This window comes from Phalacrocorax carbo, chromosome 7, assembly GCF_963921805.1.
Source record: "Phalacrocorax carbo chromosome 7, bPhaCar2.1, whole genome shotgun sequence".
NCBI classification, from domain to species: Eukaryota; Metazoa; Chordata; class Aves; order Suliformes; family Phalacrocoracidae; genus Phalacrocorax; species Phalacrocorax carbo.
In genome coordinates this window covers 7,374,617-7,399,588 of record NC_087519.1, presented here as the reverse complement: position 1 = coordinate 7,399,588, position 24,972 = coordinate 7,374,617, and the positions used below count along the sequence as shown (strand labels likewise).

The 24,972-nt window shown below is 46.0% G+C and overlaps 1 protein-coding gene across 11 annotated transcripts in view; it reads left to right on the top strand.

Annotated features, from left to right (window-relative positions):
• Positions 1-24,972, top strand: part of CHD2 (chromodomain helicase DNA binding protein 2) — an 85,478-nt gene that overhangs the window by 37,980 nt on the left and 22,526 nt on the right. For 8 of the 11 annotated variants that reach the window (XM_064456172.1, XM_064456173.1, XM_064456171.1 and 5 more), the window contains 12 exons: positions 7,941-8,148; positions 10,954-11,040; positions 17,439-17,500; positions 18,829-18,951; positions 19,283-19,432; positions 20,319-20,452; positions 21,104-21,329; positions 22,064-22,164; positions 22,843-22,887; positions 23,047-23,222; positions 23,904-24,028; positions 24,633-24,849. In XM_064456172.1, the coding sequence (XP_064312242.1) occupies positions 7,941-8,148; positions 10,954-11,040; positions 17,439-17,500; positions 18,829-18,951; positions 19,283-19,432; positions 20,319-20,452; positions 21,104-21,329; positions 22,064-22,164; positions 22,843-22,887; positions 23,047-23,222; positions 23,904-24,028; positions 24,633-24,849 (1,654 nt within the window). Of the gene's footprint in view, positions 1-3,025; positions 3,324-7,940; positions 8,149-10,953; positions 11,041-12,107; positions 12,230-17,438; positions 17,501-18,828; positions 18,952-19,282; positions 19,433-20,318; positions 20,453-21,103; positions 21,330-22,063; positions 22,165-22,842; positions 22,888-23,046; positions 23,223-23,903; positions 24,029-24,632; positions 24,850-24,972 lie in introns of those variants that run through there. The other 3 variants (XM_064456177.1, XM_064456179.1, XM_064456178.1) reach the window with 3 other exon arrangements.

The following is a 24,972-nucleotide window of genomic DNA, read 5'->3' as shown; positions in this document are numbered from 1 at the left end:
TGTGAGGTGCCTGCCAGGGACAGGGTGCTTTACAGACGGGATGCTGAACACTTCATTGCTCACGAACTTTTACCCTGGCTATGAACAAGTGTGTTGCAACGTCAAGAATCCACTGACTCCAGAACACCTGGCTCCTTAGGAAAAAGTTGTGTTGTAATCATTTACGTTTCTTGCAAGTTTTATTGCTAGGTATAGATGACTTAATAGAATTGCTAATATATTAATTAGAGTGGTCATTTGCATCTCTTTCATGGGAGGAACCTCTGCTCTGAACTACTGAGCTGTCACCAGTTGAGAGCTTTGAATGCCATGTGTTGTCTGTAAAACGGAGGCTTAATGATGAGCTTCAAATCTCTTGGTTAAAACAGTTTTTAACAGTTACTTGGAATAAAACCCTCAGGCCAGGTCAGGCTCCCCTCTTCTGAACTGCAGGTCATCTGGAACCAGAAAGGAATTTGTGCACCTTTGTGTTCTTGTTAATGATTTTTGGGTCTCAAATTTCCGTATTACTGCATTTCTTTAATCTGTTACATCTTAAAGGAAGTTTGCAAATGTTACGGGAGAAAAAAAAGACGACCCTTTTTGTACTAATTTAAAGGAAAATTGTGTATGCTACACCAGTCCTCCCCCGTGCACCTACACGGCCTTCACAAAACGTCGGATGCTGCCTGTGTGCAGGGTCCCCTTTGTGCTGCCGTTGAGCTTTAGCCTGGCTGTCCCCCGCTGTGACAAAGCAGAAGCTGTGGCTGGAATGGCAGAGGGGCACAGCGACTTAACCCCTGCCCGCTGTCTCCGCCTTACAGGAAGGTGCGTGCCCCTGGGCTCCTTTCACTGCGGGGCTGAGGAGGTTCTCACGGGTGGGTGCTGCCAGGGGCCAGCTTGGGTCCTCCCGTGGATGGTGGATGTGAGTACTGAAATGCTCCGCCACTTTCCTGGGGGGGGGGAGATGGGCCCTTTTCAAAACCCTGAGAACTGCAATTGTCCTTCCCTTTCTGTGCAGGGAAGGGGAAGGATGCTGCCTTTGGAGATTCTCAATGGTGCTCCTTAATCAAGCCGAGAGATTTTGACTCCTTTTGTCCCTGTGCTGTTTTTTTTTCTTTTTTTTTTTTTCTTTTCTCACTGAACATCCCAGGCATTTTCAGCCTCTGGCTCAAAGATCAGAGAGCGAGAGCGCCAACTCTCCCAATCATGAATGAACTGCTCGTTTTGCTTGCTTATGCAAGCATAATGTGGTGTCTTTGTAGTGGAGGGGGAAAAAAAAACCACTTTTGGAAAATACTTGTCATTCAAGATAGCCCAATGTGCTTCGCAGGCAGCTGCAGCAGAGCAGTGAGGGATATATTTAGCTCACTCTGTGCTCAGGATTGCTTTGCCTTTGGCATTTGGGAGTCCTGTGCTGGGGCATGTAGCAGTGGCCAGAGTGTGTGTTAAGATTTCCTGCTGCCTCCTCCCCTTCCTCTGAGTGAGGCTGCAAACCCGGCACAACCCAATTCAGATGGTTATTCAGATAGGATACCTGCTGAGTGCATAATCCCTCAGTTGTTACAGTAGCACGATGGCCCTGTTGTGCCTAGTGCTCTGTAAATGTAATTAACACCCATCTTCTGCAAGGAAGGTTTGCAGTCACATGTGGAAAATGTGTATGTTCTCCATGGTAACTCTTCTCACTTGCCTATTTAAGAACAAAAATAGTTGCCAGTCACAAAATGAGGTTGAGGAAATATTTCTCTGGTTTTTTGAAAGACATGTTTGTTATCTGGCAGGGGCAACCCTGAAACCTTGCAAGTGTTTGTGCCCCTTGAAAGCCTGCCCAGAGTTGGCCAAATTATATTGTGAGTATTGAAAGTTTTTTGAGACTTCACTTCTAGATAGTATGAAGAGCCTGCCTGTGTTTAGCATATTCCAGTTTAAGTTCCTGCTTTGAGACAGATAATTGTTAGAAATACAATTGCACATGGGTACAGATGGTAGAGAGCAGGAATATTTCCTTCCCTCCCTTCCCCCCTTTGCCTGCAGGAAATAAGTTGGGAAAAGCTGTTGCATTGACTGACACTTCTCAACTCTTATCACTCAGAAAATCTTTGCCTTGGGAGACAGGCAGGCACCAATCACTTTTTAATAGACTTCCAGAATAAAATAAAGGGAACTCAAAAAAGCTAGGAATGAATCTATTGTCAGTATCACAATCTGAGTGTCATTCACTTAGCTGTGCTGCAAGCCCCGCGTGCTGTCTGTATGGCCTTGGCTTGGCTATTTGCTCATGTGGTTCACGTATTATCCCCTCTACCAAACGTTATTCTCTCTTCATCAGATCATCTGTGGCCAGAATCAGTCTTGTGTCGTTATCCCTGACTTGTTTGGCCTAGAGGAGAAATTTAATGTGTTTGGTGCTTTTTACAGCTACTGTGTGACTTGGGTGTGTGCATCAACATTAACTGGTGGCGCATGTTTTTATTTGCAATATATGTAGGCATTTTGTATATGTTTATAATAACAGGGAACATCACATTTATAGATCAAATATTCAAAGGAAATGTTGAACAGCACCACAGTATCCATCTGGGTCAGTGCGTTAGCGTCTTCCGTGGTTTGTCACTGTCCCTTTGCATGTACAACAGTTTGCATGTAGGTTACTTTAGGAAGACACATTTGTTCAAATAGTTTTAAATTGGTAGCCTCTGCTGGCTTTGCTGATCTGTGGTTTAGAGTAAATCTGGAGCTGGTGCAGCCAGTGGACGGGTGAGGCTGGGAGTCCTTGCTGAAGAGCTACAGGGGACGAGAAGCCTTTTACTGGTGGAGCTGGATCTGACAGGTACACCTGGTCTGGAGAAGACATCCTGCTCACTTCAGGGAGTCTCAGCTCGGCTGCCCGCTGCTGTGTCGTGGGTCGGCAGCACTGTACGGCAGCAGGTCCACTGGGCTGACCTGTGGTTCTGTCACATGACCCGACTTGTGTATATTTGAAGGTTGCCATGGGACTGGAATGTTTGGGCTGTTGGCAGACAGTTCGCTTGGCTCTGCCAGAGAGGGATGTTGAGGACCCAGGGGTGGCCAAACTGAGCAGCTGGCTTGCAGCTGGCTTGCTGCTGCCCCAAAATTGGGGTCTTGCTTGCCCCTTTTCTCCTCTGCAACTTGTCTGTGCTACCAAATGTAGTGTACTTCCACTGTTCCCGGTTCCCATAAAGGCTTGCTTCTTATCTTGCTCGCTAAGCCAGCAGAGACCTATTTTGCTGTTTCTCTGGACTAGTCTTCTAATGTGTTGTCAGGTTCAGGTGGCTCGTGGAGGAGTCCAGTGGCCCAGTCGCTGCTGGCAAAAGCATGAGGTGAGTACTGGGCGCATGGGCTGCAGAGTGAGGATGGTTGGGAGAGGGAAGGGGGTGTCTCCCAGCTAACTGCCGGTAGCCTTTTGGTGGCAGCAAGGCGAGACCTGTTTGGAGATCGGGGTGTCAGTTACCCACAGGAATAGTACCGAGTCTGGACGGGGTGATTTCACTGGTGCTGAGTCCCTGGTGAGCTTGTGAGGCCCAGTGGAGCACTGCTGTTTGGATTCAAACTTGTTTAGATTTAAAATGTTCACAACAATTCTTAATGCTAGGAGGAGCTTGGCTTGTGGGAGGGTCTTGGGTCATTAATCCTTCTTGATCCCTCTGGCTGAAGTCAAGTTCTATCCATCAAAAGCCAAATGTTAAAGTCTGGGGCAGAATGGCCCCAGTTAGAGCCATTCCCTTGTCAGCTCTTGGTTCCAGAAACCCATATTGGGTCATTTTTTCAGCTTGTCTTGCACCTTCTGGAAACATACACTGTTTGTACTTGTTGAGGGCTGATAAAATGTTTTGTTGCTGTTAGCAAAGATGATCTAGAAAATGAAGTCATACGTGAAATATTAAAACTCTAAGGTTGGAGGCTTCAGGCATGCTGTAATTGCCTTGTAAACTTAGATGCTTGATTGTAAAGGGTCTTATCACTGCCGTTCAGCTACTTATTTCTTGGAAGGAACATGCCCTTCTTGGAAAGGGATGATTTGGTTTTCTTACCCCTCAAGTCAGGAGCAGGCTCTTAATTGAAACAGAATTATAGCCTGAAGTATTTCTTAGAAACCAGGGGAACATACTTGGCTGACGCTTAGCAGATCTCAGTTTTTATAAGTTTCTCACTTCAAGGGAGTTACTAACAGTCCAACTGTAGCTTTCTTGATGTTCACAGGCATTTCTCTGCTGAATTTGGAAGGGAGTCGGACTAGCTGAATCATGATTTTGTGACAATTATAGCTTATCCCCCCTTACAGTTCTATTGAAAGTATGTCTTGTTTGGGTGTGAACTTAGGGCAGATTCCAAAAGTAGCTTCTGAAAAGAGGACTTAAATCTCCAGTTACGTGCAGTGTAAGGCCTCACTTGACATAATGTTGCTAATCCTTTATATTCTGTTGACAGACAGGGAACCACTGGAGAGAGTCCAGTGGAGAGCTAGGAAGATGGTCGGGACTGGAGCATCTCTCTTATGGGGAAAGGCTGAGACCTGGGTTTCTTCAGCCTGGAGAAGACTGAGGGGGATCTTATCAGTGCTTATCAATATCTAAAGGGTGGGTGTCAAGAAGATGGGACTGGACTCTTTTCAGTGGTGCCCAATGACAGGCCAGGGGGCGATGGGCACAAGTTGGAACATAGGAAGTTCCACTTAAATATGAGGAAAAACTTCTTTGCTTTGAGGGTGCCAGAGCAGTGGCACAGGCTGCCCAGGGAGGCTGTGGAGTCTCCTCTGGAAATATTCAAAACACACCTGGACGTGGTCCTGTGCCCCCTGCTCTGGGTGTGCCTGCTCAAGAGGGGGGTTGGTTGAGGTGGTCCCCAGAGGTCCCTTCCAACCCCTACCAGTGTGTGATTCTGCGTGACAGGTAGCAGTGCTTCCTGATTGTCTTGGTGATAGTTAGAAAGGATTATTTTATAGAATTAGCCTTTCATTTCTCTTTTTTTATTCTATCAATGTATAAAAACAAGCACATATCCTTTTGCCTTGATAACAGGTTGTTTATTAAAAATAATAATTTGCAACAGCCTTCAAAAGGACATACCGCTTCGCATCTACATTTCTTTCCTTAGGGCAGGCGTGTGCATACCTGTGTGTGCAGATGTGTATGACATCTGTCTCTGTCGCTAGAGGAGTTGCCCTCTTTTCAGATGACACAGGTCACATCTTGGAAAAAAAGAATTACAGTGTCCAGATAATGTTGTGGATAAAGCATATGAATTATGGCTATTGGTGTGCGGGAAGGCTGTGTTCCTGTGTTCTTGAAATAAAGCTTAGGGCCTTGAGAAACAAAGATCTCCAGAGTGGGAGGAGGCCGGTAATTACTGTTCTGCCTTTAAACAAATACTGCCAAAGCTGTCTGGCCTCAATCTAGCCTGGGTTGTTATAATTTCTTCCAGCTATTGCTAATAAAACTGATTGAAGAAAAGTGTCTTCCTCTTTCGTGTGTCCCTGTGGAACATGGGACGCCAACATGACTCAGTGAGAGCCTGATGTTGCCACTTTGCGTTGTGACCGTAGAGGTTTGGATGCCTCCAGATCCCATTCTTTCACAGAGGTCGAGTCCCCGTCTCCGCAGGAGGCTCTGCGGGATGGTGTCCTGCCAAGACCTGCCCGTGGAAACCGGCTGTCCCCAGAGCTGCTGGAGCATCATTTCCTTGAGTGGTGTGGCAGTGCTTCCTAATAAAATTCCCTTGGTTTTCTTGAAAAAAACCTGGAACTCTGAAAATTCTCCAGTGGAGTATCACTCTAAGTAGACTTGGTTGCAAAGCGATGTGGTTGAGTGGGGTGTTGGGAGCAGATGTCAGATCTGCGGATGTGCTCCATGAGAAACCGCGGAGAGCTGCAGGGCAGCAGGCGAGCAGGGAGAGATGTGAGTGGATGGCGCTGCAGTGGGGCATAGCAGGAGAGCACAGCGATGGAGGGCCATGGTGGGGAAGAGGGAACTGGAAGCTGCAGAAGACCTAGAGGAAGGGACAGGCAGCCGCAGGGTGTAGCGAGGCAGCTGTATGCTTTGGTTGCCTCGGGTAGGAGTGGGACAGCAGGAGATAGGGTGGCCTGGAAGGATGCTAGTTCAACTTGACTTTCCAGTCCTACTAGGAGTGAGCAATGCGATACCCTCGTTTCCTTCAAAACCAAGCTGGGATGGTGAAACCAGCAACCACTGGTGACAGCTCACCCTCTGCTCCTTCCTGAAAAGGCTCCGTTTCTGTTGCTTCAACCTTAGAAAGTGTCACTTACCGCTCGCTCTTTTTTCCTGGCGTGTGCTGCACCCTTCCATTTTAGGACTTGTGGCGGACCCAGAGCAGCAGCTGCCACTGCAACACAATCTCAAGATGGTGGAAGAGGGATGGCTGTAAAATGGCGGCTGGGAGCCTGGCGGCGCGCCCTGCGCCGGAGGGATTTCTGGAGCCGGTTCCCGCGGCGCTCGGCTGCTGCCCTCTGCCCGCTCCCTGGGGGACAGCAGCCGGCAGCTGGGCCGCTGCGCGGGGCGGCAGGAGCAGCTCTGCTGGCGCACGGCTGCTGCGGGCCGGCCCGGTTAGATTTCACAGATACCTTAAGGATTTTTAACTGAGAGCGGAAAACTTATTTCCATGGTGTAAATTAGCCCGATTTCCATGTGGCTACGCCTATGAATAGCAGCTGACTCTAGTGATCCCATCCCTACAGAGTGCGTTGATTTCTGTAGGACTGTATATAACTGTACATATGCTTTTGCTCTTTTGTCCTTCTATTATTTCTTTCTTGAATTGTGAAATCTGAGCAGAGCTTTTCATGTATCTTGTTACTTTTGTAGCTTTGTACAGAAGGAGAAAAATTATAAATCTGGTTTCCCTCTGCGAAGTTTTTCTTACTCTTCATGATGTTACGTCTGCACCGTGCCCTTAAATATTACAAAATCTAGCTGCAGATCAGGAGCGACTTGGAAAGAAATGCTCCAGTTGTTGCTGCACTGCATTTTGGTTTGTGGCAGAGTGGGATTTGTAATGCTGCCTTCCTAGGACGTATGTTATGTGTTGTAATGAGTTTCCCGTTTTCTTTAATTGGATTTTAAATGAAAAATAGGTGTTAGAATGATTGGGGAAAGGTATTTGAGTATTTTGGTAATTTAAAATAGTTTGACCTGCCTTTGTTTTGTAGAGGAGCCTGCATTTAAGTGAACATTCTGTATATTAACCCATTTTAATATAAGGAAAAAAAAAAGCGAGAAATATATCTATTTAATGTTGTGCTCTCCCATTATTGGCTGCTTGAGAAATGCAGTCTTCATAGCATTGGTGTAATCCTTCCAAGAGAAACTGCCCCAGCCACGTGCCTGTATAAGCTTCTTTCTGCTCCTCTGTTTCTGAATTTATTATTTTTGCAAGAAACATGATATTTACTGTAATATATAGTATTACGCATACAGTAGTTAGTGCTGGTCTGTTTCAGAAATTGGATGTTGGATTTTTGAACGACTGGCCATACTAGAGTGTGGTGGAGAGCCGTGATGGAGCAACTGCTTATCTTTAATATAGCAGGATGGTCTCTGGACACCCCAGCTTCCAATATATTTTCTTATTGCTCACTCTGAGCAAGCCAGATCCTCCCTGGAGGGCCTGTGCTGCTGGTATTGCTCATGCTTCTCTACGTGGTACCGCTACCCTTCTTGTTTCGGCTGATGAGCAGGAGATAGTGTACAATGATTTGGAGCCTGCACTCTTGCTCGTGTATTCAGTGCCGGTCCTGGGAAGGAATTATTTCTGCTTCACTATCCCAGTGCAGGGTGCCTGTTTGGGACAGTGCAGTTCACACCTGTGTTTAGGCTATTCCAAGCCTGTCATTGTAGCTTGGACATGGCTCAGGTTTGCTTGCTGCGCATTTGAAAGCTGTGACGGTACAGTTAAAATGTAATCTCTTCTTTCTCTACCATCAGTCACTCAGCATCTGAAGAAGCCTCTGGCTCTGACTCTGCAAGCCAGTCTGAAAGTGAGCAGGGCAGCGAGTCAAACAGCAGCTCGGAGTCCTCTGAAAGTCAGTCTGAATCCGAAAGTGAATCAACGGGTTCAAAATCCCAGCAGACCCCTCCTGAAACCAAAGAAAAACCAGCCTCTAAGAAGGAAAGGATAGCAGATGTTAAAAAGGTATTGCCCCTGCTGCTCTGCATAGCCATGTTACCCCCATACCCACCATGAAAGGGGAGAAATCAGGACCTTAACAAAGCTGTCCTCAACTTCCCTGCCACTTTGCACGATGACCAAACAGCTTCTGACCTCTGGTGTCCCCAGGTCACTTGTTGTCTGTTTGGTCTGTGTGCTTGTGACCTGCTGCTGTCATCCTTGTGAGCAGGAGCTTGTGCGTTTGATGGGCGCCACATAGGAAGCAATGGGGCTGATTGGTACGCATGGGGGCAGGCGCCTGTCATTGACACATGACCCTGTCTTTTCATCCTCTTCCTCTGTCTTTCCATTCCTCTCTCCTGTCTGTCCTCCCCCTCAGAAGTAGTAAAGCTTCCCCGTGTGATATAAAATCAGGAAAGTGCTTGTCTAGGATTTGGGCTGCTTCGGTTTGTTTCCATCACTGTCTTCCTCTGAAAAAAAATAAAGGGGGGCAAAAAAAAGGAGAGGAGGAGGAAAAAAGCTATTTAACTTTTATTATTTATTATGTCCAGAACAGTGGTTCTTTGTGTGTTTTGGAGGTTTTTTCTGCAGCTTTCCAGCTTACCCCCTAGTAATACCCCCCCGCCCCAAATAGCCAGGTTTGCCTTCTACCTGTTGCTGTGCAGGAGGAAAAGGGATTGCAGGTGTTGAATGCATGTGGGGTCCCTCTGGTGAGCACCTGCCCAGTGCAGAAGCTGTGCCTTGGGTACCTGCTTTCCCCAAGGGATGGAGGCACCCGAGTAACGCAGTGTGGTGTGAGGAGAGAAAGAGGAGCCCAAATCCCCATTTGGAAACAGGAACTTGGTGAACTGAGTTTACCTGGAGGGAGGAAAATCAGGTTAGGTAAGGGGTTTTTTTGTTTTTGTTTTTGTGATGTGTAACTGTCCTGTTCTCAGCTATGGTTTGCACTTTGCACAGCTTGCTCATGCGAGTGAGTTTTATGGAGAAAGTTGCTACGTATGTAAAGACTGAGAAGGACGGTGCTTTCAGCCAGCACTCCCCATGTACTTGTGAGGGATAAGCGAAGGGTTCTGTTACCAGCTTCTCCCTCTGATAAATCTCTAGGCTGTTGGCTCAGGTCATGGCTAAATCCCCCATGTTCAGACTGGCAGGAAAGGATGTGTTTATAAGGCAGTTGTGGTAACACAATATTAAAATTTGTTTTATTGTTGGTAAGTGGGGACTGAAGGAAGCTTGCTCTTCCTCTGTGGGCTTCTAAGAGCATGTCCCTAATGATAAACATAAAGATTATCCTATAAGGGAGCACATCCATACACATAGTGATAATTAGCATGGATGAAACATGAAAAGGTCAGGGCACCCTCTAATAAGAAAGCCTCTCCCTTCCTTAATTTCTCTGTTAATGGGTGTTTTCCCTAGCTAGGTCTAACCTAGGCATGTTGGTACCTGTTCTGCTTGAATAACCAATGCAATTAATTATTATATTATTGTTTATTTTGTATTTCTGTCTAGATACACCCATGAAGGTGAGGTTAACTTGCATTAGGTGCTATTCAGATTTGTCATGGGAGTTGATCCCTCAGCCAAAAACTGTGCCATTTAAAAGATGAAAAGACAAGTTCTTCAAACGGTTTGGGGAGTATTCTGAGTTTTTCTTTCATGTGAATTTATCTCTGTACTCTTATGCCCGACAGATACACACCTTCACAATCTGCCTGTGCAGTGTTATCCCATTACTCCTTTAACAGCAGCAGAAAAATTGCTGGGCTGCAGCTTTGTATTCGTTATGCTCTCAATCTCAAGTTGCTGCTACATCTGGCACTGTATTTTGATTTCCTTCTCCTGCCAGTAGCTTGCAGAGACATTTAAGGACTGGAGGGAGAGAGAAGTAGAGGGAGAATGAATAGGTTTAGAAAACTTGTAAGAGGATAAGCTCCTGGGGGAGAGAGGGATTGTTGGTGTAGGTGTTTGAAAGACATTGTTGGTGGTTTGTATCTGCCCTGTAAATCTTCTGGTGTCCTGTGTCACCAACACAGCTCTGCATTCATGTCCCTTAGGGCATCAGTTCTTGTCTCCCCCTTCTCCTGTCCATCCAACAAGAACAAATGCATGCTGTTCTACACAGTGTATTAAACTATTTATGGCCTGGTTACAGCAAATAGAGCACGACCATTCCCAGTAGTCGGCTCTGCACATCCACATGTCCTGCGCTGCCAAACCGCATTCGCATCAGTGCATTCAGGAGAAGAACCGGCAGTCCTGCCACCTCGCCTCGCCAAAGAACAGGGTGTCCCGGTCCATTTGCCATCCAGGCTGGGCCACAGAATTCACTTCTGAAGTAGCTGCTGGTGATGTCACGTCAGGCAGCTGGTGGGGTTTTCCATAGAGAAAGGAATTGTGGTGGAAGCTGTTAGTGACAGTGAATTGTCCCTTTGTGTTGGTACGTCCATTCATTCCACTCCACGTGCAGGGTGTTGCCTCCTTACCTTCAGCACCATTGCTTGCCGAGGCTGGCTATCTCAGCCTCTGCCCTTCAGCCTGAATGAGCTGGAGAGTAATTTGTACCCTGATGGAAAGATGAACCACTGTAAAGATAATGGTGAGGTAAAATATGCTGCTTCAGAGGGTTACCAAATACCTCAAAATAATCATAATCCTTTTCAGCCAGTTTATTTTTGAAGTATCCATCTACTTACTGGTTGCTAATTCCCTAATGGGTTTATGTTGATTTTTTTTCTTAAAAAAAGAACTTTCACCATCAAACTTCTCTAAAAATGTCAGGAATAATTGGGGTGAAGCAGGCCTTCTGATGGTCTGTTTATTTTACAGATGTGGGAAGAATATCCTGATGTTTATGGGGTTAGGAGGTCAAACCGAAGCAGACAAGAACCATCGCGATTTAATATAAAAGATGAGGTAAGGAAAAAAAAAAAAAAAAAGATGAGGAATTACTGAATATATAGAAACAACCAAATCCAAAAAGCAAAAGCGGGTCTCGTCTGCATTGCCTTGTAAACACCAAGTCCTAGCTTGGTGCGTGGATGTTGGAGCTCGCAGTTAAGGTCCCAGTCCTGCAGTTGGATCCGCTTGGCCTGAGACCTCTGGAGTCAGCGGGACGCTGCGTGGGCTGAGATCTGCATGCACTGATCTGATTGCTGGAATGGGGCGTAATGCAAGTCATGCTCTGCTGTAGAAACGTCCTGGAGAGAATGAGGCTGTGGAAAAAAAAAAAAACAAAAACAAACCCAAAGCAAAACAGAACACAAATCCAACCAGGAATAAAGGAAACTTCCCAGAAGCACCTCACAACAACAAAACAGTCATTGTTGCCCATCCTGGAATCGATCACGCTGATAATGCATTTGTGTGTATTCAGCTTTATGAACCATCACTTTTCTTTGGTTGAATATTGGGGAGTCTTTTGTGCTTCAGTTGGAGGTGACAGTGGTCAGAACCTGGCAGACAAACCTTCTAATTGTTTCTTTTTCAGAACATTGCTTTTTTTTCCTGAAGATGCAGGAATTAGTTGCCACCTTCATTTACATCAAACAGGCTTTCTGCATACAGCTTTTCATCTGCAGGCCTTCAGGAAGGCTGAGTAGCTATAGCAGGGGGGAAAGAAAACCAGAGAGGCTTAGACCGAAAGGAAAGTTTGGGGCTTAAAGCTAGGTACAGAAACATGGTTGGGAATCTGAAGAAAAGTAGCCAGATTTGCAGCAGAGCGGAGCCCAGTGGAGCGCTCCGGCAGCCAGGCTGTTTGTGCTTCACCACCGAAGTGTGTGTTTGGATGCTCGAGGGGTCCGAGGCGTGCGGCAGACACAGGTCTCTGGCTCCTTGCTCTGGTGCGTTATCGTTGAGCCTTGTGGCATTCCCAGTGCCACCGCCTGCCTCCCCAGACTCCTGTGCTGGATGTCCCGCATAGCAGCAGGTTAGGAAGGGGCGCGGGGCACATCATTGACTTAGCTTTTGTTTTCCTTTTCAAGTTCGGCAAAGCCCAGGCTCGCTGGCCACCTCTCTGTGCGATGCCCCGGCATGCACTGTGCTGGCGATGTCACACCCACCACAGACCTCCGCTGCAGACCCGAGTGCCCTGTTAGGGGCTCAGGTAAGTCCCGTCTTTTTTTGTTTTACAATATTACGTGGTTTTGCAAATGTTGTTTTCTTTTTCGATATCTTTATTTCCTACTACTTAAGGTACGATAAAGTTTAAAAAAAAAAAATTCCGAGATGTAAAAACTTTGCTATACCACAAAATATTGTAAAAAACAAAAAAAAAAGTCCTCCAAATGACCCCACTGCCACTTTCGTGAAAGAGAAAGCTGACATTAACAAAATTGGACCGCCCCTTTCCCCCCCTCTCTCCCAAAGCAACGCTGACCGGTCCCCATAGGGCAACTCCCATCTGCAGCAGAGTCTGATGGAGGGTGTGACGTGTCAGGAGCACAGTGCTGGGGCCTCGCAAAGAGCAGGAGGAGATGATGGAAAGTCTTGCTTTTGGAAGACCTAAACGCCAAGAGAGAGGAAATAGCGTAGCTCGAGCCTGCATGGTGCTGAGCACTCCTTGCTGCTGCTGGAGCTGGCAGAGACCCAAGGCGCTTGACACCTCTTAAGATTGCTTTTTACCTTTACAGGGTTAATCCTGTCGCCAGAGTGACCTGCCCTTGTCGCTTGCTGCTTGGGACTTCCAGCACAGTGTCTAGGAGCTTTTAATTGCCTTCTTCCCTAACGCTTCTCTGCAGTATTAGCAAACAGCATCGCCCAGGCAGCGTGGCAGGCTCAGAGGGCAGAACAAGAATCAGCCATTGCACCTCCCTGAGCGCTGCCCTGTGACTCACCCTGGTCAGGGGAGATCGCGCGTAGGCGGAGGTGGTTCAGTGTTTGGGGCACTGTTCAATCGCTAGTCTGTCCTCTGAGACCAGCAGTTTGGGCAGGGTTTTTTCTGTGTTAGAAATGATTGCCTTCTGGGAACTGCCCGGAGGCCACTGGGCACGTTGTAGAGGTCTCTGGGCTGCAGTCAGAGAGGGTGATAACTTGCGATCAATACTGAGGCGTGGGCTGAAAGATCAGGAAGCGAAAGTGCAGTTTTGCATAGGGGTGCAGAGCTGCTCAGAGGACTAGAGCTGTCTCCAGGAATAAGAGCACATGTGAGATTTTTAGTAAAAACAGTACTTGCCCATGCGTTTTCTTTGCAGTTAATAAACCAGCTTCAGGTTTCAGCCAGGGGAAGTGAGACGTGCAGAGCCAGGTGCCTTTCAGAGTATTCTGGGGCAGTCAAGAAATAAATGTGCCCAAAACAGACACAGTCCTTTTGCTATGAAAAGGATGGTTTGAGATTGGAGTTAGTAACAAATGTCACGGTGCGTCTTTGCGAGTCATGCACCAGAGGTGTTCCCAAAATACAGTTGGTTTAATTATTTAAAAAAAAATTCTGCTCATTTGCATTTTGATTAATGCTTGCCTCATGTCTTTGAGGAAGGTTCAAACACTACCGGTATCACCGGGAGAGAGAACTTCAGCAGACATAAGAAAACTAACCCGGCAAGCTCAGATTCTCCAGCTTTTCTGGAGCACTGGACCTTGGCCTCTGTTAAGCCTGAAATGAGCAAATCCTCACTTTGACTTTAGTCTGAAATTTTTCTTGCCTCTGTTTAAGCAAGCCTTCATCTCTCCTACTAGGCAGCATGAGCTCAAGAGGCTTGCCTGGACCATGCCTATGGCCTTGAGTCTCTTTCTCCTGCCCTGAGCCAGCAGTGAGGACTCTTGTGGACAGTCTGTAGGACCAGAACATTAAAGCTGCTGCTGCGTTGCCCTGCTTGGTGCTACGTACGCAGCATCATTATGTTTTGTACAGCACTGCTCTGCAGCAAAATGCAGCATAATTAATCTAGTAAAAGTGCGTGCATTTTAAAGTGCTGGGAAAGAGAATAAATCAGATGGGAGGTGTCATTGACGAGTGGGGAGGCTGATCCCTTCAGCTGGAGGTGGGGAAAGTAAATTGTAAGAGACTAGTTCCTAGTCCAGTTGGAAGCAGTGGTGCAGGAATAAGCTGGGCATGTTTATAGTGTTTGGTAGGGGAAGGGGAACTAGGGAAGGCAAGTCATCTTTCTCCTTGGCCACAGCAGCAGCACCCTGGAGGGGCAGCCTGAGCCCAGCAGAGTTTTACCAGTGCTGGTACTCAGGCCCTGAGAGCGAGGAGTGCGCACCTGGCATCTCTTGCTTGGTTGACAAAACCCCTGGTGGGGACTTGGAGACGGATTTTGTCAGCTTAGCTTGTGTCATTCAGGGAGATGATGTTATTAAAATTCAAGTTGCATGCGATTTCCCAACCGGTCTGCTTCCTGATGATGGTAGGTGGCAGGCTGGAGTGCAGACGGGACCTCAGGTGCATGCTCTGGACCTGGCGTGCTCCCAGTGTCCTGGTTATCGTCTGCGCTTCCTTAATCGAGGAATTTACCGCCAGCCCAAGCCCGTGGGTTGATGTTGATAATGGAGTGTTACAAGCACAAGCTCTGTTTGTGCTGCAGAGTCCAAGGCAGGGGTGCAAATCTCACCCTTGGGCTGATTTGAGCAAGTCAGCATAGAGTTTTGCAGCTGGGTCCTGAAATGTGGGTTTAAGTGGAATTAAGAGGTTGCTAAAATGAGCTTAAGCTTTTAAAAAAAAAAGTCTATTATTCTTTATGTATAAAATGGTAGAAAGCAGCTTTCAGCCAGGGGTTGGAGCCTGGCACCCCAGGGTCAGGAAGCCAGGAGGAGTTGGTGAGAAGGTGACATTGGTCTGTGGTAGGCGAGGGAGTGGGGAGGAAAGGCTGAGTCACCAGCGGCTGGGCGCGGGGCTGCAGGCACGGCACTTCCCAGCACTCAGGCAGGGAGGATGTGGGAGCACAAGGCAGGCAGATGACTCAGGCTGGGGACTGGCTGTGTCAGAGGAGATAGAGCTGGGCTTGACACCCATCCAAAAAAGACAATGGTGTCTTTGAAAAAACATAACTGAAGGCGGCTGAATTGCAGTCACAAGCTAAATTTTTCAAGGCAGAAAAGAGGTGAGGAAAAGACGAGTCATTAAGAGATGAGCATCAGCTTCGTAGAGATAGCGACAGAGCAGAGGGACAGTTAGAGGCATTAGGAAAATGGTCACTAGAAACTTAGAAAATGGGATTTTGGCAAAGAAGTGGAGTTAGTTTCAAAGAGCCAAAGGTTGTATTTGGTTTTCTCCAAATCTCATCTTGTCTGACGCAGAGCAGAAGAGAAATCCACCTCTCTTTACTGGTGGCTTGCCAAAGGACAGCAAAAAGTAAACGTGCATTGAGGGGCAGCTCTCAAAAAACATGTCCAAGTTGGAATGGCAAAGCAGCATACTTCAGAAAGCGGATAAGAGATTAAAAGAGAAAAAGAAAACTGAGGACTTTTAAACTTTGCTGTGTTGAAACTGAACTCTGTGGAACGCTTAGCTTATGTTGCAAGGGTAGGTAGGGCTCTCCGTGATGCTCACCAGTCACCTGCTTCCTGGATGCTTGGTCTATGAGACAGGGATTTCATACAGGGCCGTGAAACAGGTGGATGAACACGCGTTTGTAATGAGATACAGTGCAAAAGGTGTTATTGTGTCACTTGTAAATCTGACACCAAACCACTGTGAAATTCAGCAAAGCTCTTGGTCTAATGTGGCATTCAGTATTTCAGTATATTTGAATGGAAACACTGATAAAGGGAGGAGGAGATTTCTGTTGGTGGAAGGGAAACTGGAAAATGGAGATAAAGGATGCAGAAAGAAAGCGGGGGGGCACAGCTCTCAGAGCCTTGACATTTTTCATGCTGCAGCTCACACCATTTCACAGAATACTTGAGTGAACAGCTCTCGGCTGTAAGCTTTGCTGGCTGTAGCTAGGAGGGTTGTGGGCGTACCAGGAGATGCAAACTGAGGTACCCATGGTGATGGACAGGCATCACCTAGAGCTAAAGCTGAATGCTGCAGCCAAAAGCAGTATGAAATGGAAGATTTCCAATAAGCGTGTAGAGCAAGCAGTCTTGGAGGCTACCTCTATCGTTTTAATACTCCTTTAGAAATCTCACGTTGGTTTCTTCAGTTTTCTCCATGCAAATTTGTGTTTTCTGGGGCAAGTGTATGAGACTAAGTCATCTGTTGGTTGAGGGGCGTTATTTGTGTGATAATCTGTTTTTACGGTTGACTAGTTTTTACAAAAATGGGGTTGTGTACAACCCGCCTAAAGGTTTTCAGGGTTTTTTTGAGCTATCTTGGTCTGTAGGAGTTAATGACACCCACATTTAAAATAGAACATCAAGTAGTTAGAATATCTCTAGATATATTTAGCCAGAGAGACTTCACTGGTGGAGACTGGAGGATTAGAAGGAAGCAAAGCAGCAGGGCATGGCTCTGACCCAGTCAGGTCCTCGGCAACTCAGGAAACTGAGGACACTCTTGTGATGAGAATACTGTCTTTTTATAAGAAATTCCTTCCTTATAGGAAGTTTCTCTAATGAAGGCAGAGATTATAATGCATTTGTGTGGCTGAAAAAGTTTCTGCAATCACAGACACTAAGCCTGAACACCCCCAAATATTGCAGGATTCCTTCTGAAATGGCAAGTATGGGCGCTCACAAAAGTACATTCAGCTGCTGCACTTTCAGTTAAAAGCCTTGTAAAATAGCTGAGCCTCAGCACTGCGTCAGGCCCTGAAAGTGCTGTCCAGAAAGCACAAAGTCATGCTGCTGCCTGAGCTGCTGCCTGATTCTGAACCCTCAGGCAGGAGTGATGCTCGCCTTGCACCATAGGCAGAGGTAGCAGCAGCTGAGCTGCCCTCTCTCTGGGGTACATTTTGCTTCCAGTGCCGGGCAGTGCAAGGTTTGGTGGGTTAAATTCATGCTGTGGTTTTGTAATCCATGGGGTATTGTACACACTGCAGGTCTCCTTGGCCACTGCTGCCGCTGAGACGGCATCTGCCAGGTATTGGAGGTTGATGCTGAGGGGTAGGTGGGTCGCAGCCTTGCGCATCCCAAGCTCAGGGACTCCAGAACAGATGTAGTAGAGCTCTCCAGCCTTTCTGCAGGTTTACCTTCTTCATGCTGCGAGCACAGCGGCACTAACCCTGCAGCTGAGGTGGCGCAGAGGGAATGGTGCTGGGCAGCTGGCTGCTCTTTTGCAGCCCCATCGCACCAAAGCATCCTTCCAGTGCTGCAGTGAAAGAGCAGTCGAGCTGTGTCTGAGCTCAGACCGTGTGCATGTGTTTCAGTTGCGCCCTTGAGGAGACAGTCCAGAGTGAAGCCTACAACCTAATTTTCTTTCTTTTCAATTAAAGGCAAGTAGTGAATCTGAAAATGAGAGCCCAAAAAGAAGAGGCCAGAAGCAAATGAAAAAAACGTAAGTTTCTAGGGAAAGGCTTTTGAATGGTGGTACTTTTGTCTTTTTTTAGTTTTCAAAGCAGTAGTATTGGATTGTTTGATAGGCATTGTCAACGTGGAGAGCTTGTAAAATAAATTATTTAATATTTCCAGTAATACTACTTTGGATGACTAAAATTGAAGTATGAATATGGGCGTACAGATGGATGCAACTTCCCAGCTTTTCTTTTGTTTATGTTTTTCCACTTTGCCTGTGACAGAGTCTGAACAAGTCAGGTTCACTTTCTGTTGTCAGTCTTTCGCTTCTCCATCAGGTTACTTATTCTCCTTCAGAGATGCTTAAAAGTGTTTTATCCCTGCTCCTCTCCCCTTTTTGATTAGTAGAGAATAAAATGCCAAATTATTGTCCTTTATCTTTCAAAACCCTCTGCTACAACAAAAGACCTTCCATAAAGGATATTTTGGATGCCTGATCACCATGACTGAATTCACTTAGTCCTATTTTACTGCCTTTTTCTACCTAATAAGTACCTTCTATTTTTCCCAAACGCTAAAACGAACTGAAGGGAACTGCACAGCAGCCTGCTGGAGAAAACTTAAACATAGCCATGTCTTTTAATTTTTCATTCAGTTGTACGCACCAGTGCAGAACAAGAGGGAAGGTAATACAGCGCAGGGAAGACTGTGGTAGTATGGACCTCTCCTGAGCAAGGGGAATAATCTCATACTCCTTGGAGGGAGGAGAGGCTCTCCTTCAAGGGGAATTTCAGAGCTGCAGCTTTGCTCTAATTGCCCACAGGGAACCTGCTTTCTTCCACTAACGATACGGCATGATTTGGCTTCGCACTTGGAAACTTTAATTGCCTGAATTTAGATGGCAAGAGAATTCTTGCTCCGTTTTCTGGGCTACAAAGAGATCATGTAACTGTGCATGTTGTGGCTTATACTCCATAAGTGAAAGTGAGCACTAATAAGATTTTTCTAGCTCATTTGAGGAATGCAGAAGTGGAAATGAAAAATATATAAAGTGAAGCATTTGCCCACCCAGTTGTAAGACTTACAGCTCTGCCACAGGCACTGTTGTAGTATGTGTTAAGAGCCACTCTCGCTCAAGATATACTGCCCCTACATGAACAAACACCTAGGTGACTGAGGCCGCTTCCTAAAAGCAGAGAATCGTGCCATAAAATCCCCCATGTGTTACACTGAATGGCCAAGAGTGCAGTTTTGGACTTTTTCTTGTAATTATGGCCTGCTAGTATTAACCTAGATGACTTGGATGTTTGCTTAGCCAAGTATTTCTGTGGAAATATGATTGCCCTTCATGACCTACATTTCTGACTGTAGAAACAAATGGAAAAGAGAGGTCTCTGGTGAAGATGAGGATGAAGATGGAGGGGAGCAAGGCACCAGTGGAGAGAGTGAGCCTGAACCGAAGAAAGTCAAAGCAAGAAGACCTGTCCAAAGGAGGTAAGGAGTCCTTGGTTCAGTCTGTCTCTTTTTCTGCATAAGTCTCTTCTGCCTGTGCTGGCTGGAGGGGTAATCTCTATTTATCGCTGAAGAAGGGTTTTTTCCTGCAATATTACCCTTGTTTACGACCTAATAAAACTAGGACCTAGTTACTCTCTCATCTACCCATTTCATGCTCCAGTGAGTGATGCAGTGGTTTCCATGGTAGATAGAGCAGACTAAATCCCTAGGAGTCTAATATTAGAGATTCATGATTTCTTAAAGACTTACTAAAATGGATGTTTAAGAAAAAACATGCTGTATTATGGCTTTCTGTTAATTCTTATTTCAGAACAGTTGCCAAAACCAATGTTAAAAAGCCTCACAAACCCCAGCGTGGGAAGAAGAGAAAGAAACCGGACTCATCTGAAGATGATGATGACGACGAAGATGATGAGACTCCCAAGAGACAGACTCGACGAAGAGCAGCCAAAAACGTCAGGTATCAAGAAGCGTGGGGTTGCTTTGTGATGAGAGCTGTCTGGCTGGGGAAGAGGGGGCACCAGAGGGGCCACCCTGACTCCCTGTGTGATCCTGCGGAGAGAACCAGGTCTGCCCCACAGATATCTGTTGACTGAGATATGGTTCTTTTGACAGGCTCATGCTGCAAACATCTGACTTCTCTTTACTTTGTTTTGTAAAGGAGGGAATGTTTACCAGTCCCTCTCAAATGTGAGGAGGTTTGCATAATGTTTCTGAAGAACTCCCAGATGAGATTAAGAATTGTAAACAATAGATTAAAACGAGCTGTGCTAGATTGGACCAATTGTCTGAGAGTGGCTAACAGGTAATGCCTTGGGACAGAGTGTTGAGACATGGTGGAAGTAAAGCACTATCCATTCCCTACTATACTTCCTCACCTTTTGGCAGCCCTAATATGGGACTTGTAAAGAGCCACTCAAAGAATATTTTTGGTGGTAAATGTTCATCAAAGATGAGAAGTGTAGTTCCTAGGGCAGTGCAGGCACCCATGCAACCTCTCGATGCCCTGCAGCCTGCATTGTTAAACCTAAAATCTTTCAGTAGATAGAGGAAATTTTCTCTGTTGATGGTCTTGCTTCTGCTGCAGGGATTGTTCCACCTCCTCATGAAGCATCTGTTGTTGGCCATGGTCAGGAAAAGTATATGGACAAGATAGAGCATTAATCTGAAAAAGTGTAGCTATCTGAGCATCTCAGGGGAAAATACTGAATGGCTAACTTAAATGCATGTGCTGAACCCCAGGATAAATGCAGGAGAAGGCTTGCCTCCAGTCCGTGCTGTTCTGTGGGTTTTGGGACTGGAAAGAGCCAAGGGCTTTTTATCAGTTTGGTTTTAATTCTGTTCAGCTACAAAGAAGATGATGATTTTGAGACGGATTCTGATGACCTGATAGAGATGACTGGGGAAGGAGCTGATGAACAGCAAGACAACAGTGAAACTATTGAGAAAGTCTTAGACATCAGGCTTGGAAAAAAAGGAGGTGCGTAGTTCTGGAGAAAGCCTTTATTTCTGATGTCAGTTGTGCACTCACAGCACCTCTTGACCTGGTGCAATGCTTCTGCAACTTCAAAGTGGAGCCAAGGGTCGTTTTAGTGCCCTTCCCTTTCCTCTATGCCTCTTATTTATGTCTTCTAGCAGTTTTTGTAAAATCTAGTGTTGAAAAACCTAAAATGTCAAGTTTATGTGCTTGGCAGCTTTCATTTAGTGTGCACGCGTTTTAAGGACACACTCATTGTTCTGCAATTCTTGCTTTTCTCTTCTTTGAAATATAAAATACATCTTCCAGTAGAGTCACTTTTCATAGCTCTGGTGACAAAGCCATAATGAAAATAAAGCCGATGTTTTGTTCTCATAGCCTTACAAAAGTGTTTTTGTAAACCTGAGTTGTCGCGAACATTTTCGAGAAACCTTTGAATTATACTTAAAGAACAAGCATTTATGATTGAGAGATTTAAACAGATTCTGCTGTGTGGAAAACTTGTGTGTGTCTGACTTATTGGATTGCAGATCTGTAGGATATTCTTTGTGCTGTCACAAAAGATGTATTAGAAAAATAACTTTCTGCTCTAATGCAGTTCATGTCCAGTGCTTGATAACAAAGGTACCGACTGCAGCCTGATTTCTTTTGCAGCCACTGGTGCTTCCACCACAGTGTATGCAACTGAAGCCAACGGCAACCCAAGTGCTGACTTTGACCCTGAAAAGGATGAGGGAGAAGTTCAGTACCTGATCAAATGGAAAGGCTGGTCATACATCCATAGCACATGGGAGAGTGAAGAGTCCCTGCAGCAGCAGAAAGTGAAGGGCTTGAAAAAGCTAGAAAACTTCAAGAAAAAAGAGGAGGAGATCAAGCAATGGTATGTGTTACTTAAATCGGTGATATGGCCTTGGGCGGATCTTTTTTAGCCAGAGGTTTGCAGAGTCAGGACTGAAAATATTTGATTTCTTCGTGCAAAGCATGTTTCATCCAAAGCAACTGGTTTTGGTGCACAACACTCACGTCTCTCTCTCCCTGCTGATGAACATGCCCCTCAGAAATGGTCTGTGGCCTTTGTGTTGGAAGACAGGAGGCGTGAGCTCCCCAATATTGCCACTTCCCAGGCGTAACAATTGGGGTAGCTGGCAACAAATAAATGGTGCACAGATTCACCTGGCCCAGGAGGTGACGTGAGGTCCTGTAGCCTTATTGACCCTTGTTAACGATGGGCTTGTTTGTATGCAAGTTTTTGCATCAGTTTATGTCCGACCTCCCCAGGAACTATAAGGGGAGCTTCGGCGTGTTTCCAAAGTGATAAAGCTGGAGTAGCAGCTTCTGTCTCTGATTCTGGTTTTGAGGCAGATTCTTGCAGCAGAATAAGGCGTTATTTAACAGGGAGACAGTATGAACTTCTGTGATATTTGTGTCTCATTATTGATTTGTAATTACAGGAAGTTTTAAGAAACATGTCATATAAGCAGTAGTCTGCTTCAGTGACTTCTCTGAATGACAGAACCATATAGGAAAGCAGAATTTCTGTGTGTGGCCTCCATGAGCATTAGGACAGAAGCATTGTAGTGTATATTTTTTTAATATTTTTTTTTTTGCATTTAGGCTGGGCAAGGTATCACCTGAAGATGTGGAATATTTCAACTGCCAACAAGAGCTAGCTTCAGAGCTGAACAAACAATATCAAATAGTGGAGAGAGTAATTGGTAGGTGAACATAACGCCTTTGTAAAGGGGTGAAGATGTGGAAGCTTTAATCTTTAGTGACAGCAGAATGAATGTACAGTGCTTTCTTCTTCCCTGTCCTCCAGTATCTCTGAGAATAGAACTGGTGTTAAGTGTATTTCAGTGTATGAAATTCAGGGATTTGAACAGTAGAAATCCAGGTTTACAGATCTGTATTTACAAGCAATACAAGCCAATCACTCTCTATGCCTGGAATATGGGATGATACACTAGTTTCCAGGGGGATGTTGAAGTTGCTGCTGCTGGTGGAGTTCTTTAACCTCCACCCTTTGGATGCAAGGTGTTTTCATCCAAAGCAGCAATACAGGCCTGGCTTTTGTGAGGACCACTTTCCGTGACATTGTGGTTGAGGATGTGGTTAGGTTGCAAGGCTGCAAGGCAGCTCAGCGGTTAGATTTTCATGATTACTTATTAAAAATAAAAACAGGACTTACTGAGCACTTCAGTAATATCATAGGCGTGTCAGTCAGAGATGCCAGCATCCAGTTGCTTTGGGAATTGGCTTGGAGAGCTGTTTAATCTATCCCAATATAATTCCTACAAAAATGCGTGGGGTGTGTGGCAGTGACAGCCTGCCTGCCCTGCTCCCTCTGGTGGCTGCCAGCACTCCAAACCCTTCCCTTCTGTCTCCAAACACAGCTGTGAAGACCAGCAAGTCTGCAACAGGACATTCAGATTTCCCAGGTAAAGAATAATTTTTTTGGGCCCTCTAAACTTTACCTACTAGCCAAGACCTGTCTTGTGGTGGTACGGGTGGTTCAGACTGCCCCTGTGAACCATGCTTGTGGTTCGGCCACAGAACCACAGCTGCTGAGGTTTGGGCTTTTTTTGCATATTTTTCAGCAAACAGTCGCAAAACATCCTCAAATGACCCTGAATACCTGTGTAAGTGGATGGGGCTGCCCTATGCTGAGTGCAGCTGGGAAGATGAGGCTCTGATAAGCAAGAAATTTCAGCACTGCATTGACAGCTTCAACAATCGTAACAACTCCAAAACTATTCCTACCCGGGACTGCAAGGTTTGCATGCTTCTCTTCTCTCCTTTTGCTGGGCTTCTCCAGGCTGGGTGATGATGCAAGCAGTGGGAATGTGAAGTTTTGTCAGGATAAATGTCAGAGAACATTTTCCCATCCTCCCACCAGCGTTTGAATGGTTGTTTGCTGTTCTTGTATTGTACTTTAGGCAGAGATGAGAACCCCTTTTTGGTTTCACTTACTCTGTGCAAAGTGAGAACGTTGTGTCCCCCTGGGGAGTGGGAGGCTTAATTAATCCTTGCAAAGTGCTTCCTCCTCAGAAGGAGCTGCTGTAGAAATGCAAAGGTTTAATATCAGTTGGATGAAAAAACAACACACCTGGGAAAAGAGAAAATCTGCAAGATGCTGATATAGTGCAGGAGAGGGACAGAGATAATGGGGGAAAAAGCAAGAAGACAAAAAAAAGAAAGTGGAGCTTTTTCCATCTACTGTGCATTATGTACAGCTTACTACACTTTTGGTGAGACTCTCAGCCCTGGTCATCAGAACCAGAGGACAGCAGGCAAAACGTAACACTGCAGAGTGGTTTTCTGAACTGCAGACATAAGCACTGGCTAGGAAAATGTGGCCAGACTTTAACCAATGAATAGATATACACTTACTGCTGAATTTTTCAACCTTACTTTGTCTTTTTCTTCAGTGGGCTTACAGCATCTTCTTTTCCAGGTATTGAAGCAGAGACCGAGGTTTGTTGCCTTGAAGAAACAGCCTTCTTACATTGGCGGTGAGAACCTGGAGCTCCGGGATTACCAGCTGGAGGGCCTCAACTGGCTCGCTCACTCGTGGTGCAAGTACGTACAGATGCTGCGTGACGTTCGTTTTGTCCCAGTAGGATCTGGCCCTCTTGTTTTCAAGTGACGTCTACCCATCCTGCTTTTGCAGCTTGAAGGATTTCAAATGTTATCACACCCAGCTGCATTTCAGACACTGCAAGCAGGAACTATCTAGAGCATGAACTTAAGAAACCTTGTGTGAAAACAAAAAGCATTTTCCCTGTCTGGGCCTGTTCACATAATGGACTTGGCTGCCGTGTGAGCCTAGTGCATATCAGCCCTAATTTTCCATTGCCCTAACTGAAAAAAGGGTTTCTGGCTCTGCATGCTTACACACTTGTTGAGGTCTTTGAGAAATGTCCTTCTAAAATTAGGCCACTTAGTCCCCTCTCCCTTTGCCTTTGTCCTTGCTTGCCAGTTTGCAGTGATCATAGTCTGTTCCTTCTTGCAAGTTATTGGGCCACGTACAATCTGCGTGTCCCTGGAGTCCACTTGGAAGCGTTCAGATAAATGTTTTTGCACTGCCCCTTCATGGATTGCTATGCATGCTGGTGCACAGTAAATTAGTAGTGGCGGACACACTCACTCAGACAGGGTTTATGTTTGTTCTCTTCCTTTTCAGGAGCAACAGCGTGATCCTGGCTGACGAAATGGGCCTGGGCAAGACAATTCAGACAATATCATTCCTGTCGTATCTCTTCCATCAACACCAGCTGTATGGCCCTTTCCTGGTGGTGGTGCCTTTGTCCACTCTCACCTCATGGCAGAGGGAGTTTGAAGTGTGGGCACCTGAGATAAATGTGGTGGTTTACATTGGAGACCTGATGAGCAGGAACATGGTGTGTAATTAGAAAGCAAAGGGTGTGGGGCTGGGTAGAAATGCTGGGTGCAAAGCAGCAGCTTCTGTGTAACGTGTGACACATTCTGCTGGAGAGGTGGAGGGGCAGTACTGCAGGCAGCTA